The 20022-nt window shown below is 46.4% G+C and overlaps 4 protein-coding genes across 5 annotated transcripts; all 4 read right to left on the bottom strand.

The window, feature by feature from the left end:
* Positions 1 to 49: 49 nt before the first annotated feature.
* LOC136185724 (cilia- and flagella-associated protein 54-like) lies at positions 50 to 13498 on the bottom strand. Its single transcript, XM_065972906.1, has 48 exons — positions 13348 to 13498; positions 13187 to 13292; positions 12984 to 13130; positions 12852 to 12920; positions 12696 to 12798; positions 12580 to 12638; positions 12370 to 12513; positions 12206 to 12319; positions 12056 to 12157; positions 11699 to 11999; positions 11540 to 11646; positions 11169 to 11487; positions 11042 to 11118; positions 10157 to 10984; positions 9903 to 10097; positions 9749 to 9841; positions 9504 to 9692; positions 9325 to 9452; positions 9125 to 9272; positions 8913 to 9068; positions 8731 to 8859; positions 8325 to 8670; positions 8168 to 8266; positions 7976 to 8102; positions 7809 to 7920; positions 7539 to 7751; positions 7297 to 7482; positions 7137 to 7243; positions 6958 to 7079; positions 6636 to 6895; positions 6112 to 6576; positions 5485 to 6053; positions 5330 to 5430; positions 5079 to 5282; positions 4826 to 5023; positions 4679 to 4766; positions 4451 to 4624; positions 4144 to 4399; positions 4010 to 4096; positions 3780 to 3956; positions 3557 to 3714; positions 3408 to 3496; positions 3247 to 3359; positions 2929 to 3188; positions 2586 to 2871; positions 1784 to 2529; positions 237 to 1725; positions 50 to 187 (listed from the first exon to the last, which is right to left on the bottom strand). Exons 1-48 carry the CDS (start codon positions 13485 to 13487, stop codon positions 56 to 58), a joined length of 10818 nt encoding a protein of 3605 aa, XP_065828978.1. The 5' UTR covers positions 13488 to 13498; the 3' UTR covers positions 50 to 55.
* Positions 13499 to 13539: 41 nt separating this feature from the next.
* LOC136185610 (limb region 1 protein homolog) lies at positions 13540 to 16236 on the bottom strand. 2 transcript variants are annotated; one of them, XM_065972780.1, is made up of 15 exons: positions 15901 to 16236; positions 15735 to 15837; positions 15651 to 15681; positions 15456 to 15595; positions 15300 to 15403; positions 15118 to 15238; positions 14993 to 15064; positions 14873 to 14937; positions 14661 to 14817; positions 14521 to 14597; positions 14365 to 14442; positions 14224 to 14309; positions 14057 to 14147; positions 13944 to 14010; positions 13540 to 13889 (listed from the first exon to the last, which is right to left on the bottom strand). In XM_065972780.1, exons 1-15 carry the CDS (start codon positions 16234 to 16236, stop codon positions 13663 to 13665), a joined length of 1755 nt encoding a protein of 584 aa, XP_065828852.1. In that variant the 3' UTR covers positions 13540 to 13662. The 2 variants fall into 2 exon arrangements, with proteins under 2 accessions (XP_065828852.1, XP_065828851.1); XM_065972779.1 differs by having other exon boundaries at positions 14521 to 14817.
* On the bottom strand, positions 16120 to 17280 carry LOC136185612 (synaptophysin-like). Its single transcript, XM_065972783.1, has 4 exons — positions 17188 to 17280; positions 16786 to 17136; positions 16519 to 16728; positions 16120 to 16445 (listed from the first exon to the last, which is right to left on the bottom strand). The coding sequence occupies exons 1-4, from the start codon at positions 17242 to 17244 to the stop codon at positions 16254 to 16256; spliced, it is 810 nt and encodes a 269-aa protein (XP_065828855.1). The 5' UTR covers positions 17245 to 17280; the 3' UTR covers positions 16120 to 16253.
* An 11-nt stretch (positions 17281 to 17291) lies between these two features.
* LOC136185611 (DNA primase small subunit-like) lies at positions 17292 to 20022 on the bottom strand. Its single transcript, XM_065972782.1, has 16 exons — positions 19917 to 20022; positions 19782 to 19855; positions 19653 to 19724; positions 19220 to 19600; positions 19009 to 19166; positions 18837 to 18943; positions 18701 to 18774; positions 18518 to 18654; positions 18403 to 18461; positions 18225 to 18337; positions 18064 to 18173; positions 17869 to 17992; positions 17749 to 17818; positions 17610 to 17695; positions 17451 to 17558; positions 17292 to 17398 (listed from the first exon to the last, which is right to left on the bottom strand). The coding sequence occupies exons 4-16, from the start codon at positions 19452 to 19454 to the stop codon at positions 17376 to 17378; spliced, it is 1404 nt and encodes a 467-aa protein (XP_065828854.1). The 5' UTR covers positions 19455 to 19600; positions 19653 to 19724; positions 19782 to 19855; positions 19917 to 20022; the 3' UTR covers positions 17292 to 17375.

Genomic DNA, 20022 nt, shown 5'->3' with positions numbered 1-20022 from the left:
TGCTTCTTCGTGAATATTATAGTGTAGAATAAAACAGGGGTATACGGTAAATGTGTTAAGATAGCATCAACTTGAAAAACTTGACCAATTCAGCGGTGGCACCTGTGACTAGTGCGCCACCACCGCTGAAGTGAAACAGAGTGAGCAAACTTTTCAGATTACTCACGCTTGGCTCCACTTTTATCTGCTGTCAAAAAAAAGATATTAGTTCGCCTTGATGGAATGTGTTTACCTACTTGTGTTGAAAGACTTTTATCTTTCATATCCATGAGAGATGCAATTTTGACGAGACAGTCGGAGAAGGAAAGTCGAAGCGAATTTCCTGACGACCATTTTCGATTCGTTTCCGGTTTGGAGACGGCGGCGGCGTCAAGAGTTGACGACGACTCGGATTCAAGTAGAACCGATTCTGCTTCTGATTCGACTCCTGGATCCATCTCGGTCGTCCGCTGCTTTGATTCCGTTTCCGCGAGCAATTTGCGTAGGTTTACAGACAGAGACGTCACGTCATCGATATTCATTTTTCTCTGCCCGACAATCAAGCCCAATTTGGACGAGTAAGAAAGCGCTCTTCCTCCTTTTACATTGATAGCGTACAAGCAGACAATCTGATGATGATGATTCGACGATGAAACCGTTTTGATGTTAGTACCGCCGCCGAGAATCGGTCTGTACCACTGAAAACAAATTTCGTTGTCACCACACGTGCTCACGCCGCCGTCTTTTGCCGCTGCCGCTGCCACTGCCGATGACCCTGTCGGCGGCATCGACGAAATACGTTCACGTTCTTCCACTGAATCGTCAACGTCTTTTTCTTCGTCTTCCTCTTCTTCTTCGGCTACAGTTTCGAGGAGGATGGCTGTTGTAGCTGAGACAGTAGTAGCGGCGGGAGTAGCGGAAGCGGCGGCTGCGGCTGTCGTAGTGGCAGTTTTCGGCTGCGGTTCGCTGACGAGCACGGATCCCGCTCTCGTCTCCGTCGTATTCTGAAGTTTTGCAAGAGGCGTATAAGGAAGATGAAGTGCTTTGACAAAAGTAGGAGCGTTCGCCGCCGACGCATACGGCGAATAACGTTCGAGAAGAAAGATACGAAGGTGAAGGAGTCGCGTGACTAGACGAGAGGCGAGTGGCGAGGCAATGACGTCCGGAATGAGACTGGTCGATAAGGCGGCGAGCGAGAGACGCAAAACGGAGACGTATCGCAGAACGGAAGCCCATCCGATGTTTTTCAAATCGGGAAGAAGGGCAAGTGGGCGACGGACGTAACAATGATAGTTCGCTTCAAAAGCGGGTGGCGAGACGTCGTTGATGTTGCGAAAATGCAAACCGTCGTCTCCGCGCAGTTCCATTTTTGCAAAATCGGGCAGAGCGACGGCGTCGAATTCGTTAAATTGCGGACACGACGAGTCCTGTTGAGACGAAGCAAAAAGAGAAGCGACCGCCGCGTCGCACTGTCCGGCAACGTAGGCCGATCGAATGGCAATCCACGCCGCCAATTTTTCTTTGAGTCTTTCTTTTTCGAGCTCCCGCACTCGTTCCTTTCTCACTCGCTCCGATTTCGATTCGCGATTTTTTGACGCGGCGGCGGTGGTGGGAGTGGCAGCGTCGTTCGGTTCGCCGGCGGCAGCGGCGGCGCCAGCAGTTGCGGTCAAAAGGTTTTCTGGAATAGGACGACTGCTACTGTCAAGATAAGTAAGAGCAACTTCGAGATACGACTTGGCCATTAGTCTATAGAGAAAGTAGATTAATTTACTAAAAACTCCATAGTTAATCAATCACCACCAACCTTAGATTAAAGTCAAGCGATACGGTCGATTGGACGGCTTCCAAGAGTGTGTTGACTGCTTCACGATGAGTCGTTCCGTCAGCGAGTGCCAAATGTCGTTCGCAAATTCCGAGAAAAAAGCCGAGCACCGATTCGAGTTGACCATCTTTTTCAGCCATCACTCGAGCGACGTCGAGACCGGCGCTTAAAACGACGGCAGGTACGCACCAAACATTGGGTCGTTCTCCACTTCCGCCGCCGCCGCCGCCTCCGCCTCCGCCGCCGCCACCGCCGTCATCGCCTAAACCCGTCCCGACAGCCGTCAAACGAACGGCAGCCGCCGGAGGTGGAGCATTCGGTCGAACGGGTTGATGAACAACTTGAAGTTGTGAAATTCTCCTATAGTTTCCCAATTGCATGACTTGACGAACGAAAATAGACTTTTCAGCAGCAATTAGAGAGTCGGGAGAATTCAATGCTTTTCGAGCCAAATCGACGCCGAGTCGAAGCTTCAAATTTGCGACGAGACGCAACGAAGGAAGATAGATGTTTCGTAGAGACGCCAAGCTCGTGTTGAGCTCGTCGCGCACGATCGATTCGCCGTGTCCTCGCATCAATTCGAAGACGATCTTCTCGGCACATCTGTATTGTTCTAAGGCATCGAAAGAGACTCCTTTCATATCGCCGAGAAGAAGAAGAGCGACGACGTGCAATCGTCGACACGAAAATGACGGATCGACGACGTTCGTTGCCATGCTCACCAAATCCTTGAGAAATAAATATTATGAAGTTAAAGTCATGCACTCTCGCTAAGTGGTGTTACCGATAATTTTTTCCTAAATGATTCGTCTTCCTTATCCATGCTTAGATTTGATACGACTTGGTAAAATTGAAATTTGACAGCCATTTCGTCGTCGCCAAAAGCTTTGGCTTCTTCCAATCCACTTGTGCAATGACTCTTCAGCGATCCCAATTCTGCGACTCGAATGTTGTCGTCGAGAAAGCGAGCGTCGGCTTTGTCGCTAAGAGCGGAAACGAGTGCCTCGCGACATCTCAGCCAGAGACGAGCATCCAATCTTCGATGAGCATCCAACTCAGTTTGAGACAAGCTGAAAAACAACACGTTAGTTGCTTCGAATTCGTACGCAAAGACGGCTTCTTCTTACTAGGCGTTCGCCTGTTCTTTGCAGCGAGACGGAGCGGTTTGCAGTAAATGGAGCGCCTGAGATGCGTAGCGTGCTGCCGGCAGAGAATGATAATGTTCGTTTGCGATTGCTGACAACTCGAGCAAACAGCGCGTCGTCAGTTCGACTTCAGACGGAGTCAAATGGTCGCTCGGCGGAAGATCGGAGCCGTCTGAATAACTGCCTAGTAAAACATCCATGTGAGCGCTTATTGCGTGCTCTGCATCTTCCAAAAAAGTTCCCTAAAATTCGCCCAATCATGATGGAGAAAGAGAAACGAAAATAATAATTATAAAGGACTTTGATTGTTTCAAGACTTGGAATGGTTTTCGCCTTTTTGAAAATGCGACTAGCTTTGGAAGACAAGCTCGCTTGAGAGACGCTGCTCAATGATCGACCGCCAATAGTAGCAGCTACATAAGAGATACTATAGTGACGACGGAAATTCAAATAATTCGTACTTGATGCGAGAGCCTGCTTCGACGTTGATTTATGTACGGAAGTGACGGACGCCGCCGACGACGATCTCACTTTGGCTGACGTCGTTCGCCTGAAAAACAAATTTATCAATTAATTACTTTGCCTCTCTGTCTGCCTGCATGTGGTCTACTTGGAAGGCTCGTCTTCGCACTTTGGAAGACCCGGTATAGTTGAAGCAATAACGACTTGCAATCGCGCTTGAGCTAGAGCTAGAGCCGTCGTCAGATGAGGTCCATAGAGGGAGGCGAGAGAAGGAGATAGCGATTTTTCAAATAAATGAGTCATGACCTTCGGCGGCGAAATGTGCAATTGGTATACCGTATCATGTACGTTGGGGTGGTGAGAGTCTGTACCTTGAAATTTGTTGGATCGGTGAGAGGTAATCCGTTTGAAAATCGCAAAGAGATCATTTTTGATTCCGGTTGTCGATGAAAGTCGTTGACAACTTGCGGCAATTTGTGACCGTGAAGCAATTGGCTGTAGACTTGGAGGGCTTCGGAGAAGTAGCGCAGTTCAGTGAGAGATTCGATCTAAGAGAGAAACGAATAAATAGAAAGAGAAGAGGAGAAACAAAGAGCTAGACCTTCCACAGTCGGGCTTGCACAAGTTCCTGTAAATTGCGACAAACAGTTCCGGCGACATATGAATAGAGAGTCAATAAGGGAAGTGTCTAGAAAAAGACAAATGGCGGTTGTCAAGAATTTGAATGATGCCTACTTTCATATAATGTTTTGCTGAAATCAGTTCCTGTATATTCCACTTGAGGGCGGCCAAAAGCGTTTGAGGATCGCAACGAAATCGATCCGAAAACAAATCGAGACCCGGTATCAACTCGCGAGATTCCAAAACGTAGAAAGCAAAGTCGCAGTTTTCGCTTGGATAGGCGAGTGACGCGCGGAAAACGCTCTTAAATAAAGCGGTCGACATCAACGTGTATGCAAGACGCCGTTCCAAACTGTGAAAGAGTACGAATCTAGACGACAGCCCATCACTCAATTCATCACGTGAATGTCCTCTAAATTACTCGGCAATTTTCGAAGCGAGGATTCCGCCGAGAAGACATCCCCAAATTCCACAACGTTCAAGTAAAACTTCGTTGATCCGATCGGGTGAACCGACACTGCGGCGCCAATCATTGATGCAGTCATCGACTTGAAGTAATGTATCCAACGCTTCAGCCCAATTTTTGAAAGCACGTCTATAGAAAACGATCAATTGATAGAGGTTAACTGCATGCCGCGTTTGCTCTCACCTCACGTCACCGGCGTTGTAGTGAACGTTTCCCAGTTCGTGCATAGCTTGCACTGCCAAGTCGTACTTTTTCTTCACGAGAAGTGACTCTTGAGGAGCACAGAGACATTTATAATTTCAAGTCTCTTCATCTGCTTCATGCACTTACCTATTGTTCTATCATAAGCGGCGACTATAACGGAAAGTTGAGACTCTGAGAGAGGATTGCATTCGATTTCCTCAGGCTCTCCGTTGTGACTAAGAAAAGGAGAAGGTGGGTCGATGGCCACCGTGTCCGCGCCGTCATCGTCGTCGATACTGCCTTCGTCGTCGATTTCCTTCTTCTTTTTCTTCAGAATCGAATAACCTGATAAAAAACGATTCTTTCTAATGACGTGATGATCGACGACGTATGCATATACCGGCAGTGTGACCGGCGAGGTATCGGACGAGAAGACGGCGACAATAGATCAATGAGCGCGACGAATGCGTCATTGAGTCGTACGCTCTTTCCATGGCGTCCAAACTCATGGAAACGCTTAGCGGAACAGACACCAATTTGAGCGCCATACGACGATCGTAGACTTCGTGACCGACCGGATCAATGTGAGCTCCAGCGCTGATATCTAAATCCAACAAATAGAACAACGATGAGCGAGCGATGCGTGCATACTCTCTGAACTGCTAGGCACGTCACCAATGCTAGCGGCTCGACTTGCCAGTCGTTTTTGGGCGACGACAAGCAGAGGAACGACTTGTTCCGCATAGCGATCTCTACAAGGAAAAAGTAGACGAGTGGATAACTGCCGCCGGAAAATAATTTCATACCTCGTCAGCGTGTTAAAGCTGAGTGCAAGCGCGACCAACTTCTCCCATTGCTGTTCATAAAACAATAACTGAAACGACTGCAGTACGATCGATTTGAGCGACTGAAGATCGACGGTCGTCTTGTCGTCAAGAAAATCTTCAAAATGCAAACTCGCTCCGCCGTCCTCGGCTTCCGCTCCGCCGACCCAGCCGTTTTCCCCGCCGCCAAATAAATTGAATCCGGCACTCAGAGCGGCAGCAGCAGGAATGTTATGAGTCGTCATGGGCGGCACGCCGCCGCCGCCGCCGCCGCCGCCGCCGCCGGCACCGGCTTCTTCGTCTTCGTCATTCGCCGTCATTGTCGTCGTCCCCGCTGCTCCCCCTCCCATTGCCGCTTGACCATCTTCGGACAAACCTGTCTCTTTTCCCGTCCTTCCCCGACGACCCGTCTCGTCTCCGTCGCTCGAACGCAATGTGAATGGAAGTGTCACCGATTGACCGATTGTCGTCGTTAAACAGGAACTCGTTGAACGACTCCGATCGTCTGCTGCCGATGCCGACGTGTCGGCGGCGATGGACTGCGATTTTGTCTAGCGACGAAAGACAATTTAGAAATTAATCAATATGTGTTTGCTCCCCCCCCCAAACCTTTCGATTTTCAGACGACTGTTGAGATTCGCTGAGAGCGGTTGCTGCTGTTTCGTCGCCGCCAGAAGTATCTACACTACTCGCGGCGGCGCCGTCTTCTCCTAAGCTTTTTGTCATCGCCGTCTTTTCGTTCTGTCGTTGCTGTTCTCTCTCTTTCTGCTTCTCTTTGAACCTGGCGGCAGCCGCTTGATCCCGCATCGTCTCCATAGCGGCTTTCTCTTCGGCGGCCGTTTTCTGTGCCTGTCGACTTCCCTCCTCTAACTGAACAAGCATATCCAATAGGCAATCGGCAGCGCAGTAGAAAGCGCGCCACGAATCGGCACGCAAATTTTCCACGGTCATTCCATGTTCGCCGTGGGCCGATTTCTTTTTGGCTATGCGCGACAGCAGGGATCGAGTCGAATTCCACATTGTTCGACAGACATTCTGTAACAGGGTCCAGCTACGACCTCGATGAGCTAAAACCTATATAGAGACGAACAAAACCAATCAAACCTTCTATCGACTGACTGTCGTTTTCTTACGATTGCTCGCCGAAAACAGACGTACGTTCTTTGCAGTGAGGTCTGTCTGTATTTGATCCGTGACGGAGCAGATATTTCTTCTTTGCTTGTTTGTCCGAGTCTCGTAGCCGGAGTCGAAATGATCTGCTCAGCTGATCCTCGCTCTGGCTGCGTTGCCGCTGCCGCTGTCGTTTCTGTAACAACTACAGGTTGCACTGCTGTTTCTCCCTGCGTCAGAGAAGGAAAGGCGGTCACTGCCGCCGCCGTCACTGGAGCATCAACTGCATAATAAGCAAGCGGGAAGGAATAGACGCGCGCGATAAAAGAGTTAATGTCGTTGTACCGGCTGGAAGTATCGTCGCGGCCGGCGTCGGTTTGTTGTCTACATTGATTTCCTCGTTCCAACCGCTAATCAATATTCCGACTGTTTCTAAAGCGAACCACTCGCTGTCAAGTTCTCTACTCCTATGCATGTGTTGATCAAATTGAAACCCGCGAGGCCGGGGACAATGATAAGCTTACTCTGCAGTCTCAAAACCTGCGGGCAAAGAGGAGAAGGTGTGCTGGCGTCTTGTATCGATTCGACTAACGGTTGATCCAAAGTGAGAGAGAGCAAGCAAAACGTTGAGCTGAAGCAATGAAGCGTCATCATCGTGCATGTCGACGTAGCACTTTCACTGACCTGCGCTCTCCACGGCATTTCTTCGCTGCTTATCGAACGCAACTTGCGACGACGATGAATGGTTCGCCAGTAGCTCGGTAGGAGAGTTTGCAACACTTCCTTCGCTTTCATCAAAATGTCGTCTTGAGTCACTTTGATTTTTTCCAACAAAGCCACCTGATTGGCTCGCACGCGTCCCCGTTTCTTCTGCGCAAAGTACAATTCTGTTACCGGGACGCGTACGTAGGACCATGCACCTATACTTTGTCGGCTTTTTTGAAAACGGGCGTGCGAACCGCCGTGCGCTCGTAAAAGTCTTCTTTTGGTAAAACTTTGATTTTGCTTTCGCCGCCTCCCTCGCCGCCGCCGCCGCCGCCGCCTTCTTCCGCCGCTAGTCGAAGTAGTTGCCGCAACTGCGTCGGAGATCGTCGTTTCGGTTCCATTTTTTTACTGCCCTTTCGTACTTGCTCGGGTTTCTGAGAGAAAGAGAAAAATAATCGTGAAATGAGCACTGCATCGACGGACGCCGGCACCTTTAGGTGATCCTCCAAGGCAACGACGTATTTGTTCTGATCGCCGGCTAGTGTCACCGGCTCGCCTTTTCGAATAGAAACCATTTTGGGCGTCACAATCGTATCGTTTCTCCTATATACGACGCATGGCGATGATTGTCTAGTCTCTCCTCTGTGCAATCACTGACCTTGCCAACCACGAAAAGGTTTCGTCTGACCACTCGAGCAATGCTTCTCTTTCTCCCTCAATTAGCGCCTTCTGAGCCACTCTTACAAAAAACTCCAAAAATCGTGTCCTGCGACGAAATTTAGCCACTAGACATAAGAAAAAAAAAAAGTAGTGAATGTGCAGCAGCAGGTCGGATAAAAGATTGCACGACCTTCTTTGTATGCAGTTACCGATGGCAAAGTTGCGATAACGCTATAGAGAATGCTCGGATCTTCAGCACCACTAATCTCCACTTCGTCGAGCTTCAAGCCTTTTTAATAGGAGGACAGATGTAATTCGCCATGACACCACGACGCATCAATAATTACCAGTCGAAAGTTGAAGTAGGACCGCTTCCAACGCTTTCAAATCGTCCGATTTTAAATGCGACGACAAAACGTCGTGGCTTCCTGACGGAGCGGACTTTGTCTTGACGTTGCCTCCTCTCACTTGTTGACTTCCAACCCGCGATGATCGTTTGCGAGCTGTTGTAGCAATACCTCCTTTTCTGCCGCCGCCGGCACCACGGGTTTGCTCTTTCATGGCCATCAGTGACGGAGTCATGCTTGGTAGTGTAACGGGGCCATGTTGAGACGTTGGATCGACGTTGAGCAGACGCTTGCCACTTTCCATGACTGAGAGGGCCGAGCTTCTTTGCAACCACGAACGCAAAACCTAGAGATCGAGCGGATTAGCGACGACGACCATGCACAATCGCGACGCGAATTCACGTACGTTTCCAATGTAGTGCGTAATGACGGCAGCGACGTGTTGGAGAGCGTCGCCGCCACTGTATCCAATTCGACGAGCGTTTCGAATAGCCGAAGGAAACTCTTGAAGAACAGAATGACATCTCGTCAAAACCTATAAGAGAATAGGAGATCTAGACAGAAAGCCGTCGGTGTTCGGCTCCGTACCTGAAGGGCTGGTAAAGCGGCGACCTTGTAGTGTAGAATTGGAGCTAAAAGACCGTAACATTGGACGACAACTTGAAGACAAAGATGAGCATCGTTCAACTCTCCGCACAGTTGAAGAGCGACCAACATGCGTTCGCACTCTCTTATGCGAGCCATCTACAGTACATATATAGGGAATTAATTAAATTGTTTCCGCCCCCTCTTTTTCTTACGTGATTGGGATGGAGTGGACCTCGCACGCACAACTGATCGCAAAATAAGCGACCCTCTCGAATGGAAACGTCAGTCAAGATGAAAATGCATTGAACCAATTGTCGGAGCGTGTGGCTCAATGCAACTGCCATACTTTTTTGATTGAGTCTATAGAGAACCGTGGTTATACGTCACGTTGTCAAACTTTTCGTAATCGCACCTGTATTCGTTCAAAACAACGTCGTCTACGTCGTCGTGGATCCTTTTTCGCTGGGCTTCTACGAAGTGATTCCACAAAACCTTTGCAGCCTGTTTAGAAACGTCAAGCACGCCAGCTTGATAAGCAGCCTAAAAAATCCATCCCATATCTTGCACGCGATCGCGCTGACGTATTCGTACCTGGGCCAGATATCCCCAGATTGTCAAAATAGGAATGGGATAGGCTGCTAGAATAGGCTTTGTTGAACTTCCGATTGACTTTCCGATTAGCTTCCCACATTCGTTGTACGCCGCCAAGGCGAACAAGTACTTGACGCCCGATTCAAGTCCCTTTACATAAATCAAGGGATCGTTGGAAGATGCAGAGATCTGAAGACGACAAGTATACACACGACGTCAAGCGTCGTCTCTCTCTTTTATCTTACCTCGCCACCAAGACCGGATAAATGGTAGTCATTTAGTCGAACTTTGGCATTGGGACCTGTCGCTTCACGACCGAATAGCCGATACCAAGTCACCTGCAAAAAAGAGAAGGAGATAGATAAAAGTTTAAGACATTTGTTCTGCCCGTTCGCTCACTTTCTCTCCACTCTGTGGCTGATAGGGTGCCGGTCGTAAAACGATCATTGTATCCGTCTGATAGACAACGAGCGGTTCGGGCGGAGCGACGCGACGAGCATCAAGATTGACGTCGTCAAACTTGGAAGCGACGCATAAACAAGATGCAAAACGTCGTTCGAGCAATTCGCCTTTTTTAATCAATTCAAGCGAGTCCTAAAGAGATGATTCATCCACAAGTGAGACGCGGCGGCGGCGTTATATAAATCGAGAACCTTAAAAAAGGAAATGGACTTTTCCCCTCGGTTTGGCCCACGTGTCAAAAGGCCAAGTTGCATGGACATCAAAGCCGCAGCAAGAACATCTTTTCCGCATTCTTTGACCAAAGCCCTTTCACAATCAGCCTGATTACTTTTATTACTCGACAACATCGCAACGCGAATGCGAATTCGATCGAGAACAAAGATGAATTCAGCGTGCCGACATGCCATATCGGCAAGTTGTACGACGCCACTCGCCGCCGGCGATGACGGGCCGTCGACGTCTTCGCTAGCGGAGACGGGATTGGCTTTGAAATAATTCAAGTACGTCTCTGCGTAGATTTTTCCGTGCTGAGCGACGTCGCGAGCTGATTTAATTCCGCTTAGACCATTGGCGAGTATTCTTTCAATTTGTTGAAATATGGATAAACGCGATGCGGCGTCGGACGTCGCTTCTTCGCTCGCTCGATCGATGTAGGAATATTGTGCGGAAAAATCGGGCGAACGAGTGAGCATACGAATGACGGACAATCCGATGGGACGATAGGCGCGAGCGAGAGCCGAATTTGTCGAAAATCCAGCAATTCCCTCTAAGACGAGAGCCAATTTCATGGTGACTTCGACGTAGAGTGGCAAATCGATCGTTGCCATGCCAAGCCACGTGAGAGAAGCGTAGATGGAAGCGAGAAGCTGAATCCATCGTGGCGAATCGTCAACGTGAAGAATCGTCAACACCGTATCGGTATCGGACGTCGTTAGACGTTGGAAGACGGGACGACAACGACTCCACAGATAAAGGACGGAATCGGTGAAAAGATCAAGTTCGTGAAGACGAACGGGTATCTAGATGATGATGATGATGAATGTTAATTTACAGTACAGTTTCTACTCTGCTTTTACCGCATAGGGATTGGTCGTGCAAGACAGGATTGTGTTTCCCAATTTGAGCAGTTCGTCTAGTGGTGTCTTCGTAGCTGCTGAGTGAATCGACACAATATAAGAAGGCATTTCAAAAAACGGTCTCTACCTGCTGCCTCTTCGTCGTCTTTCACCGCCGTCGTCGTCGATTTTCCTGCTGGCGGTTGTGGCGGCGGTGGAGGAGCAAGATTAGCGGCGGCGGCGGCGGCGGCGGTGGCGGTGGCGGCGTCTAATCCGTGCATACTCACAAAGTCGTCTGTGAGTAATGCATCGTGAACAGAATTCTTCTTTCGCCCATGCGACTTTCCGCCGCCGCCGCCGCCGCCGCCGCCGCCGCCGCCGCCAATAGCGCCAGAGCGTGCATTTTCAACGACGAGCAACAGCTCTATGGCCTTCATTCCAGACAAGTGCCTCTCCTCTTGGGATTCCTACAAGACAATAATAGAATTGTTCAAGGCGTTGCAAAGAGAGAAAGCAAACCTGTAAGGCTTGTAGTGTTGGCTCAGCCAAAGAAAAGAAAGAGTCCCATTGCTCGTAGTTGTACAGCGTTTTCACAAATTGTATAACAAAGGCGAGAGGAACCTCATCTACAAATAGATAGAATTAAAAGCTAGATGAATTGATCGCTCGTTCGCTTGCCTTCTTTGGTATAGGTGAATGCCGATTCGGAGCCAACGTTACCTGGCCACGGCGTGTGCACATTGGGATTGTGACCCAACGCCGTCATCGACAATTCGGAGCCGGCAAAAAAGAGTTCTCCATAAACGTCATGGACTGAATCGTAGTCAAACTCAGGATCGACTTTAGGAAAAGGTGGCGAAGTCAAGAGCGTTCGTCTTTGTGGTTCGGCAAGAGCCTCGTTGATTGCCATCAGCATGTCCGGTTTGCAGTCAAACAGAGACGATACGTATCGTTCCGATTGGGTACGAGGCCACGGAAGCTACAGTCCGTCCGTTCGCTCTTATTATCATCTACTTATATAATGTATTATCTAACTTGGACTGCTTCTTTATAGATGGCTTTTGTTTTGGGTCGAAATACGCCTTTGGGTTTCTTTCTCATTTCGAAAACGGATCGTTTAAAGATCATGATTCCAAGCTATATTGAGAGTTAATTAAGCATCAATTTATCTTAATCAAAGCGCACTCTTTTTGCCGCCGACTTGAACGCTTTTTCTGATGCAGCTGTCGCCTGATCGGAACTCATGTGCTCCAACTGCGCCAATTCGTTGACTTTGCTCAGACATCGGCGGGCGTACAACTAGAGAAATATGACGACATTAATATTTAATTGTCGTCGCGTTTTCTTGCTTCTGCTTGTGAGCCACAATTGACGTCATAATATGCTTGACAAACGGCAACGTAAAGTGTGACGCGCCAAGTGAGATATTTGACGCATAGGAGGGCAACGCTTGATTCCATAGCAACGGCGGCCCATAGCAAATACTCGAGAACCTCAAATAAAAAGAAAGGAGGAGAATAGACAAAGAAGACGTCGTCATTGTATCGTCCAAAACTAACTTTGGCTGAATGACCATATTTCATCATCGTTCGACACATTGTGTACGTGTAAATAGTTCCTAGAGAAATTAATATGAAGGATAGAACGACGTTTATGTACGTACATGTTCACAGACCGTTATAAAGAAGCCAACAATATTTTTCCTTGCTAGCAGCCACTTCAATTGTGTCCTTCAATCTCTCCAGAATAGCAGCAACGCTCACTAGTGTCGAATTGGCCTACATTTTATATTATTACGGCGACAAAAAAAGATGACGTTCTGTTTTTTTACCTCTAATCTCGGATCTTCCGTCAGAAGCATTTCGTATTTGGCGACACATTCGCCATAAATGGCTCGTATCTAGAGTAGAAGAGAAGAATGCCGCCGCTGCGTCCAAACGACGTGTATCTCATTTTCTATTACGGTCAAAAGTGTCGTCGAATCGTCATTAGGTCCTTGGTCGGGAAAAAAAACGGCGAAAAAATCTTTTTCTTCTGTACCAGACGCCGAAGCATTTCGTTCGATTAGTTGACGATATCGAACAAAGTGATCGTGAGCGAGTTTCGTCTCCTAAGCAAGAGGCTAGAGCCAGCCAATCGACTCCGACTCTACAGTACTCTAGCTACTTTTTCCTCGAGAAATTCTTCGCCCGTTTCGACGAGCTTTCGACGAAGATAGTGCACTGGTAGACGATCGCTAAAGTTATTCCACAAGTCGAACAGTGAAAAGGGCCTGATAGAGAGTCGTTTCGAGGGAGAAAACGAGTGTGAAATAAGAGAAATCGCACGTTTTCGAGTATTGGCCGCGACGATCGCCTTTTTTCTTTACGTACTGAACAATTCGACCGTGTTCTTTTTCGAATGCCTGAATAACGGCGACGACAGGGTTCGAGGGAGCTAATAAGGAGGCGATGTCGCCCGTTGCCATGTGTTCGGTCGTCGTTATGAACTGTAAATCCCAGTATGTCGTTTCCCGGACATGACACCAAGAAATTGAATGCATTTTTAAATTGATGTTCGTCGCGATCCGTTATCAGACGCACAGCGTTATAAGATCATATAAGCTGATACTATATAGTACTGTTTAGTATGATAAAGATTAGCTAGCGACGACTAGTCGAAGGACTGACTGGAGCTCGCATTTGGCGAACGGCAGACCAGGCAAGTACGAGACGTGACGACGCTTCTTGAACGAGAGACGTCGTCACCTTTTGCATCAATATTGTGGCGGTGAATACTTCGAAGAGAAGATTATAACCGAGAACGATCCAAACATTGCCAAGCCAAGCAAAACTGCCATATCGTCCAAGGAGATCAAATCGTGTTAAACCTAATTAGAGACACGAGATGATACGGCCGTATTCATGAGGTACATATAAATTACCGAGTGTTCTTGCTAGAATTGGCAGAGCTGAGCTGAGGATAAGAAGAACGATGCAGTTGGCAATAATCTAAGAAAAATGTGATGAGTAGAAATTGAATGAAAATGATGTCGACCTTGTAAATGGGTGTCATCTCCTTCTTTGGCCTAAGTTTTCGAAAGAATGGCACAGAGTAAAGACCGCAAAAAGAACAGACGGTTGCATAGCTAAGATCAGGTACATTGGTTAGGGAATCATCACCACACAATATTATTAGCTCTCATTAGAGAATGGAGAGGATACACTACAACGACGACTTCTATTAGAGCACCAGCCGTGCTCATGACACTCGAGCTAGACGCTTGGCCAAAGAAACCGCTGTCACCGCTCTATTAATTAATCATTTAATCCATATCCAACTGAGACCCTAGTAGGGGCTCCTACTTTGGCGGACGCTGGCAGAGAATCTTGCATCGTCAAAAGACGAAAGATGTTGATTAGTACCAATATCATGGAAATCACCTGCGCGTGTCCGGGGAGGGGGGAGGAGGAAAGTCATTCGTTCAATAGGACACTTAATACTGTCATTCGTCGTTGTACCATTAGAGCAATCAATAGTAGCATAGCGAGAGGGTAGAGAAGATTCTTTTGCCACGGAGAGGCGTCTCTTTGTTTTTCTATGCAAAAAATCAAATCAAACCCCCTAACCCTAACGCGACTCGGCGCTCCATCATATGAACCCAGTTGCTTTTTGTCGTCTTTCGCTTGTGATAGTCGCTTTCTCAAGCCTAGTAAATCGCCGTTTTTTACCAGAGGGCTTTTGCTTTGCAACTTTTGATAAAGACTGTCTTTTTCTAAAGTGAGAGCGTAGATTTCACCCTCAATATCTCTCAAAAACTAGAAAAAAAAATGAAACAAACTATCAATGCGCTCTAAGAAGAGAAGGATTTACGCTTGGCTTTGCTATCAAGCTACCGACTGCACTGAAGATTTTCGAAAATCCAAAAGGAGTGCACACTAAACCAAAAAAAAACCAGTAAGAATCACCTGTGTCAGTCTAGAGCGCACTCACAAAGTGACATAAGAACGCCTAGTGCCGAAATGCAAGAATAGAGAAATTCAAAGATCTGAGGCCAGCTGTTCCCTGTATCGACAGACTCACACACACATTCACCTGAAACACACGATTCCACGTACAAGGAATGAGAAGTGAGCTTTTGTCGTGAAATATTGCCAGTCCAACTTGAATGAGAATAGCAGCAAGAATTCCAAGCAATGCCAAGACGACAAGAGCTTCGTAGACGCGAGACATGACACCCTGCCGGAGTAGTAGAAGAGAAGTAGAAGAGAAGTAGAAGAGTGTTTTGTCTTTAATTCACCTTTTTATGACCGGGAAAACCTTCCGCTTCGGAGAAAAAATATGCAAATGGCATAAGGAAGAATAGACACAGGTTTGAACAGACAAACACTTGATTCCACAGACCTAAAAAAAGAAGAATGTCCGTTGTCAATTTTTTCATTGTCTTGATCCGTACTTTGTATCAATGACGCATTGAGCCACTGAACGTAATAACTTCGAGGAAAGAGAGCCAATATTTGGTGACTAGCAATTGATAGAGGCAAAAGAATCGTTGCTCCAATTGAAATGGACAAAGTGAACGTCGACAAGGAAACTCTAAATTAATTAATTAATTAAATTAAATTAAAATTATTTAATTTGAGATAGTTACGATAGTCGATAGGCAAAAGCGCCGTCGCTGCCTAAAAGAAAAAAATCGTCGGGGCTTCCATCTTCTTCATATTTCAACTCTAACCGGTGAATCCTCCGCTCACTTCTTCCTCTCTTTGCTTTCGCTTATACGTACGAACAATGGTGTAGGAAAGTGCGTTCAATGCGATTGCCAAGAGAAGGGAAATCTAAACGAACGAACGAAGGAACGGGCGAGTTTTGTGCGTGGCGTCGATTCGGCGCTCGCTCACGATCGATTCTCTGATCGTATCGTAGAACGGCTTCTGCCAACTGTTCGACTCCGTCGTCGTCGTCGTCGTCGTCATATTACAGGCTGTCCAGTCGAAACATGCCGTCGTAACGTCGTCGACGTCGTCGTCGTCACCGATTGGCCTAGCGTGCGCTAACGGGCTATTGTAATGTAGTCTTTGTAATGTACTTGGGTACTTTGTAAAGCTGTTGTAAGGGTGCACAGTGGAGACAAACGCAAACTGATAATCAAAGAAGAAAAAGAAGAAGAAGAAGAAGAAGAAGAAGAAGAAGGTGACGATGAAACAATAACCCTGATCAGTCTCTATGGCGGCCATATTCGCGATCCCTTTCTTCATATAGGCCGTGACTCGTCATCATCATCATCATCATGAGAATGAGGTTGTGATTCACTTTTTCCTGCTGTGGGATGCGAGGGCATAGTTGCTGGTGTTGTCGCCGTTGCTACCTCTTGAGCATCTCGTATTTCTTTGAAGGCAAACCAAGAGTTACCAGCCCAGAGAAAAAAGTTGAGATAAGCCAAAATCTAAACATAAACAGAAAACATTGTCCTCCCTAATTAATTAATTAATTAATTGCACACTTAATTAATTACTTACAACTGCAACAATGACTCCACCATACGTTGGTTTTGTGCTGAGACAGACAACGCTTTCAAAAGGTGGTCTCGACTGACACGATGACGCTTCTGACGCAATAAAATCAGCAAATCCTTTATCAACGACGCCGGGAAGACTATTGGCTGCAGCTGCCCAAACACAGCCGGCAACAAACCAGAAGAAAGCAATAAGAATTGTCAAGCCAAAGTCCTATACAAAAACACAATCAATAAATTATGTAGTAAGAGTATGAAGACGTGTATGTACAATTTTGAAAAAGAGATCTCTGCGTTGTTTCGATTGAGCGGCGAGTTTTTCCTCGACGAAGACGTAGCAAGCGACGACGAAAATGGAAGCGAGAAAGGCAAATATACCGACAAATAAGAAGAAATTGGCATGGGCTCGATGTCGACCGCGAACGACGAAAATTCGATTTCCGCCGCCGCCTTGTTCGCTTTCGAAGTAGAGATCGTCGTCGCCAAAGTCGTAGCCGATCACAAAGTTGTAGACGTTCGTGCCGTTCTCGGAAAAGTTTCTAATCGAGATCGAATAGTCGCGTTCGACGCGTCCACTCGAATGGTATGACGTCAGCGTTGCAAAAGCTGCGATTGCGAACACCTAGAGGACAATCGATTACGGCCTCCATTTGAGATGTATGAGATCTATTACGAATTCGAGTATCTTGAGGAATCCCCGAGGCTCCTTGAAGACGTCCAAACGGTCCATTTGAAGGTTCAGATCCGGGTTCGGTCTCCACGCGCCACGCGGATTCGCAGAGCATGCGCGAATTTTTAAATCGTCGAAAAAAAACAATTTACATGCTAAGACAAGAAAAAAATGAATTGTTTTTCATGTCTCTACCACTCCATCGATGTCGACTCTACACAACACATAGTCATTAGTATCATTTCCAACTCAAAAAACCCGTTTACCTTCAGCAACAGAAGTCTCTCTCTTTATCTTTAGCCATTTACCTTCCATTGGCTGCAAAAATTTCTCAAACACGTCCACATATTTCCGAAGGGAAGTTTGCCGCCAATCTAAGAATTGAATTGACGTCATATTAGCACGTGACTTATTGACGTATTTACCTGCCATCGCCTTCTTCGTTCGTTCTTCATTCGATCCAATAATGCCGTCGCCACCGCCACACGTTTCTAGTTCAGTGCACAAATCACTAAAGAAGAGAATACTCTTACGATACTAGAACAGGTATTGGGTATTGATTACCTGACGAGAGGAACGTCAAAAGGATTAAAGTAATCGACTTGTTCAATATCAATAGGTACACATACTCGACCTGAAATGAGCTGTACAATCAAGCATCTCCTTTTCAGTAGAAGTACTAACCCGTTTTAGGATGCACACAAAAAGGACTCTTGAGTAAGTGATTGACTCCTTTGCTCACATTGACATCCAAACGAGGATAAACATATTGAAACATGATCTCTTTTATACAATTGATCAGTTTTGCCTAGTTTTAATTAAGTTTAGTACTGTAGTGGAGGAGAAGACTACAATGCATTCTATTGAGAAGAAGAATACCTTGCCGCCATTGGATTCCCTTTCCACGTGACCCTGAAGTTCTGACCATCGGTCACTGGAGGAATGATGTCGTTCTTTCTTCCATAATTTGGCCAGTTCATCTTGGACGCCTAACAAAGAGACACATGTAGACCTCACAAGTGTATTGTGACTATAAGTACCCGAATCTGGAACCAATGCTAAGACTTTGGACCAACACTCTTCATTTCCTAGAATATCTTGATCATTCAAAGCGAGACTTGCAAAGTGCTTCTCAATCACACGATATGCCCTCCTACACGCATGCATGCAGTAGAACCCTAACCCAATATATAATAATAATAATATATAATAACAAACTCCAAAGAAGGATGAAGATTTCCAAAGAAATTCACTTTTTTCACTTGATTCTCTCCACCCTACGTAGCATAATATAAATAAATAAATAAATAAATAAATAAATAAACAGTTGTACCTTGATGACACTGAGATATTCAGCTATAGAAGATCGTCCTGATTGGCTCAGTTTTCTCGCTTGTTCGTCAGCCACCCAACAGTGAACGCCACGACGACCGCTATAGACCCACAATAAATGCTCAAACCCAAAATCGTCTATAGATAAATCATTAAATAAATAAATATTCTTTTGGTGGCAAACCTCTTAGTGCTCGATTAATAATTTTTATGGCTAACGTCATAAATGGCCAACATTTTTCACAGATAGCTGCCCCACTGTGTCATTCAAAAAAGAGTATTGAGATTGAGAAATTCGACCCCCCCTAATCTTTCCTAACCTGCAACATGTTCTCACTTCGTCATAATCGGTCATATCTATATCAAAAACAAGTTCTTTCTGTTGAGCTTGAAAAGCGGCCGGATTGATTCCTTTGTGATCTTTAGGCTGTACTCAATTAATTAATTAATTAATTAATTAATTAATTTAAATTTTTAATAAAAGACGGTCACCGTGTGGCTAAAAACGGCTCCGATGTCGATTTTGTGAGGACATCGTTTTTGAATTTCGCGTTCCATTTCGGCTTGATCGCGAAATGATTGATAGCGCACGTAAATGTCGTCTTTCAAGGCAAAAGAGAATTCTCGTCGATAGAAATAGCTCTTTTCGACTAAAAAATCGTTCGAAATGGTGCGTAATGAGCTCTGAGACGGCGACGAATACCGTTTCCATACGAAAGCCAGCGATAGAATAGACCGTATGGAAAAAGACGCTTATAGTAGACGTTCAAATACTCGGGAAGATCCTGCGGATCGTACGCGATCCGCTTTGGCCGTTTTGGGGCTGCTTGGCCCGTCGATTCGACGCTTTCCTTCTCTGGACTGGCGAGCATCTTGCGCGATCTTACGAACGCCCGTACATCCTTTCTTTTCTTTCCGTGCACAGCACAGCACTGCATGCCCAAGCTCTAGACTAGTCTACGGTTCGGCGTCGGCTTTGCCTTCTTCTTCATCATCATCATTTTTTTCTTCTTCTTCAACCGTCGCTACGGTATCGACGTTTTGAGAAGCGGCGGCGGCGGCAATTGTCATTTTGTCAATCCATCTGCACTCAAGATAGACCATAGATTCTTCACGCATGCTGTAAATAACCAAACCTGGCCATGTCCGCCTTTTTCTCGGCGTAATAGTAGAATGTCTTAGAGCCGTCTTTCACCGCTTTGAAGGCTCTACACACACACACAATGGAATCATCGAATGGGAGGTGTAATCATGAAAATAATTACAGAGGCTTCTTCACTTCCGGTGTTGCTTCTATTTTGTAACCAGTCAATTGAATAACCCCTAGAGCAGCCATGTCCTGAAAACAAATAATAAATCTATCGTTGATCAATGATTCGTTTTTTTTTTTGAAAACTTACAAAAGCCGTTTTGTAGTAATATAAGTTTGATTCTTTGAGAACAAACCATCTGTGCCTCCAATTACGCGGTGTAATGCCTGTTCCACCTGTGCAGAGAGAATAGAAT

Source organism: Oscarella lobularis, chromosome 4 (assembly GCF_947507565.1).
Source record: "Oscarella lobularis chromosome 4, ooOscLobu1.1, whole genome shotgun sequence".
NCBI classification, from domain to species: Eukaryota; Metazoa; Porifera; class Homoscleromorpha; order Homosclerophorida; family Oscarellidae; genus Oscarella; species Oscarella lobularis.
Note: the sequence above shows the minus strand (reverse complement) of the source record. Positions and strands in the feature narration are given on the sequence as shown.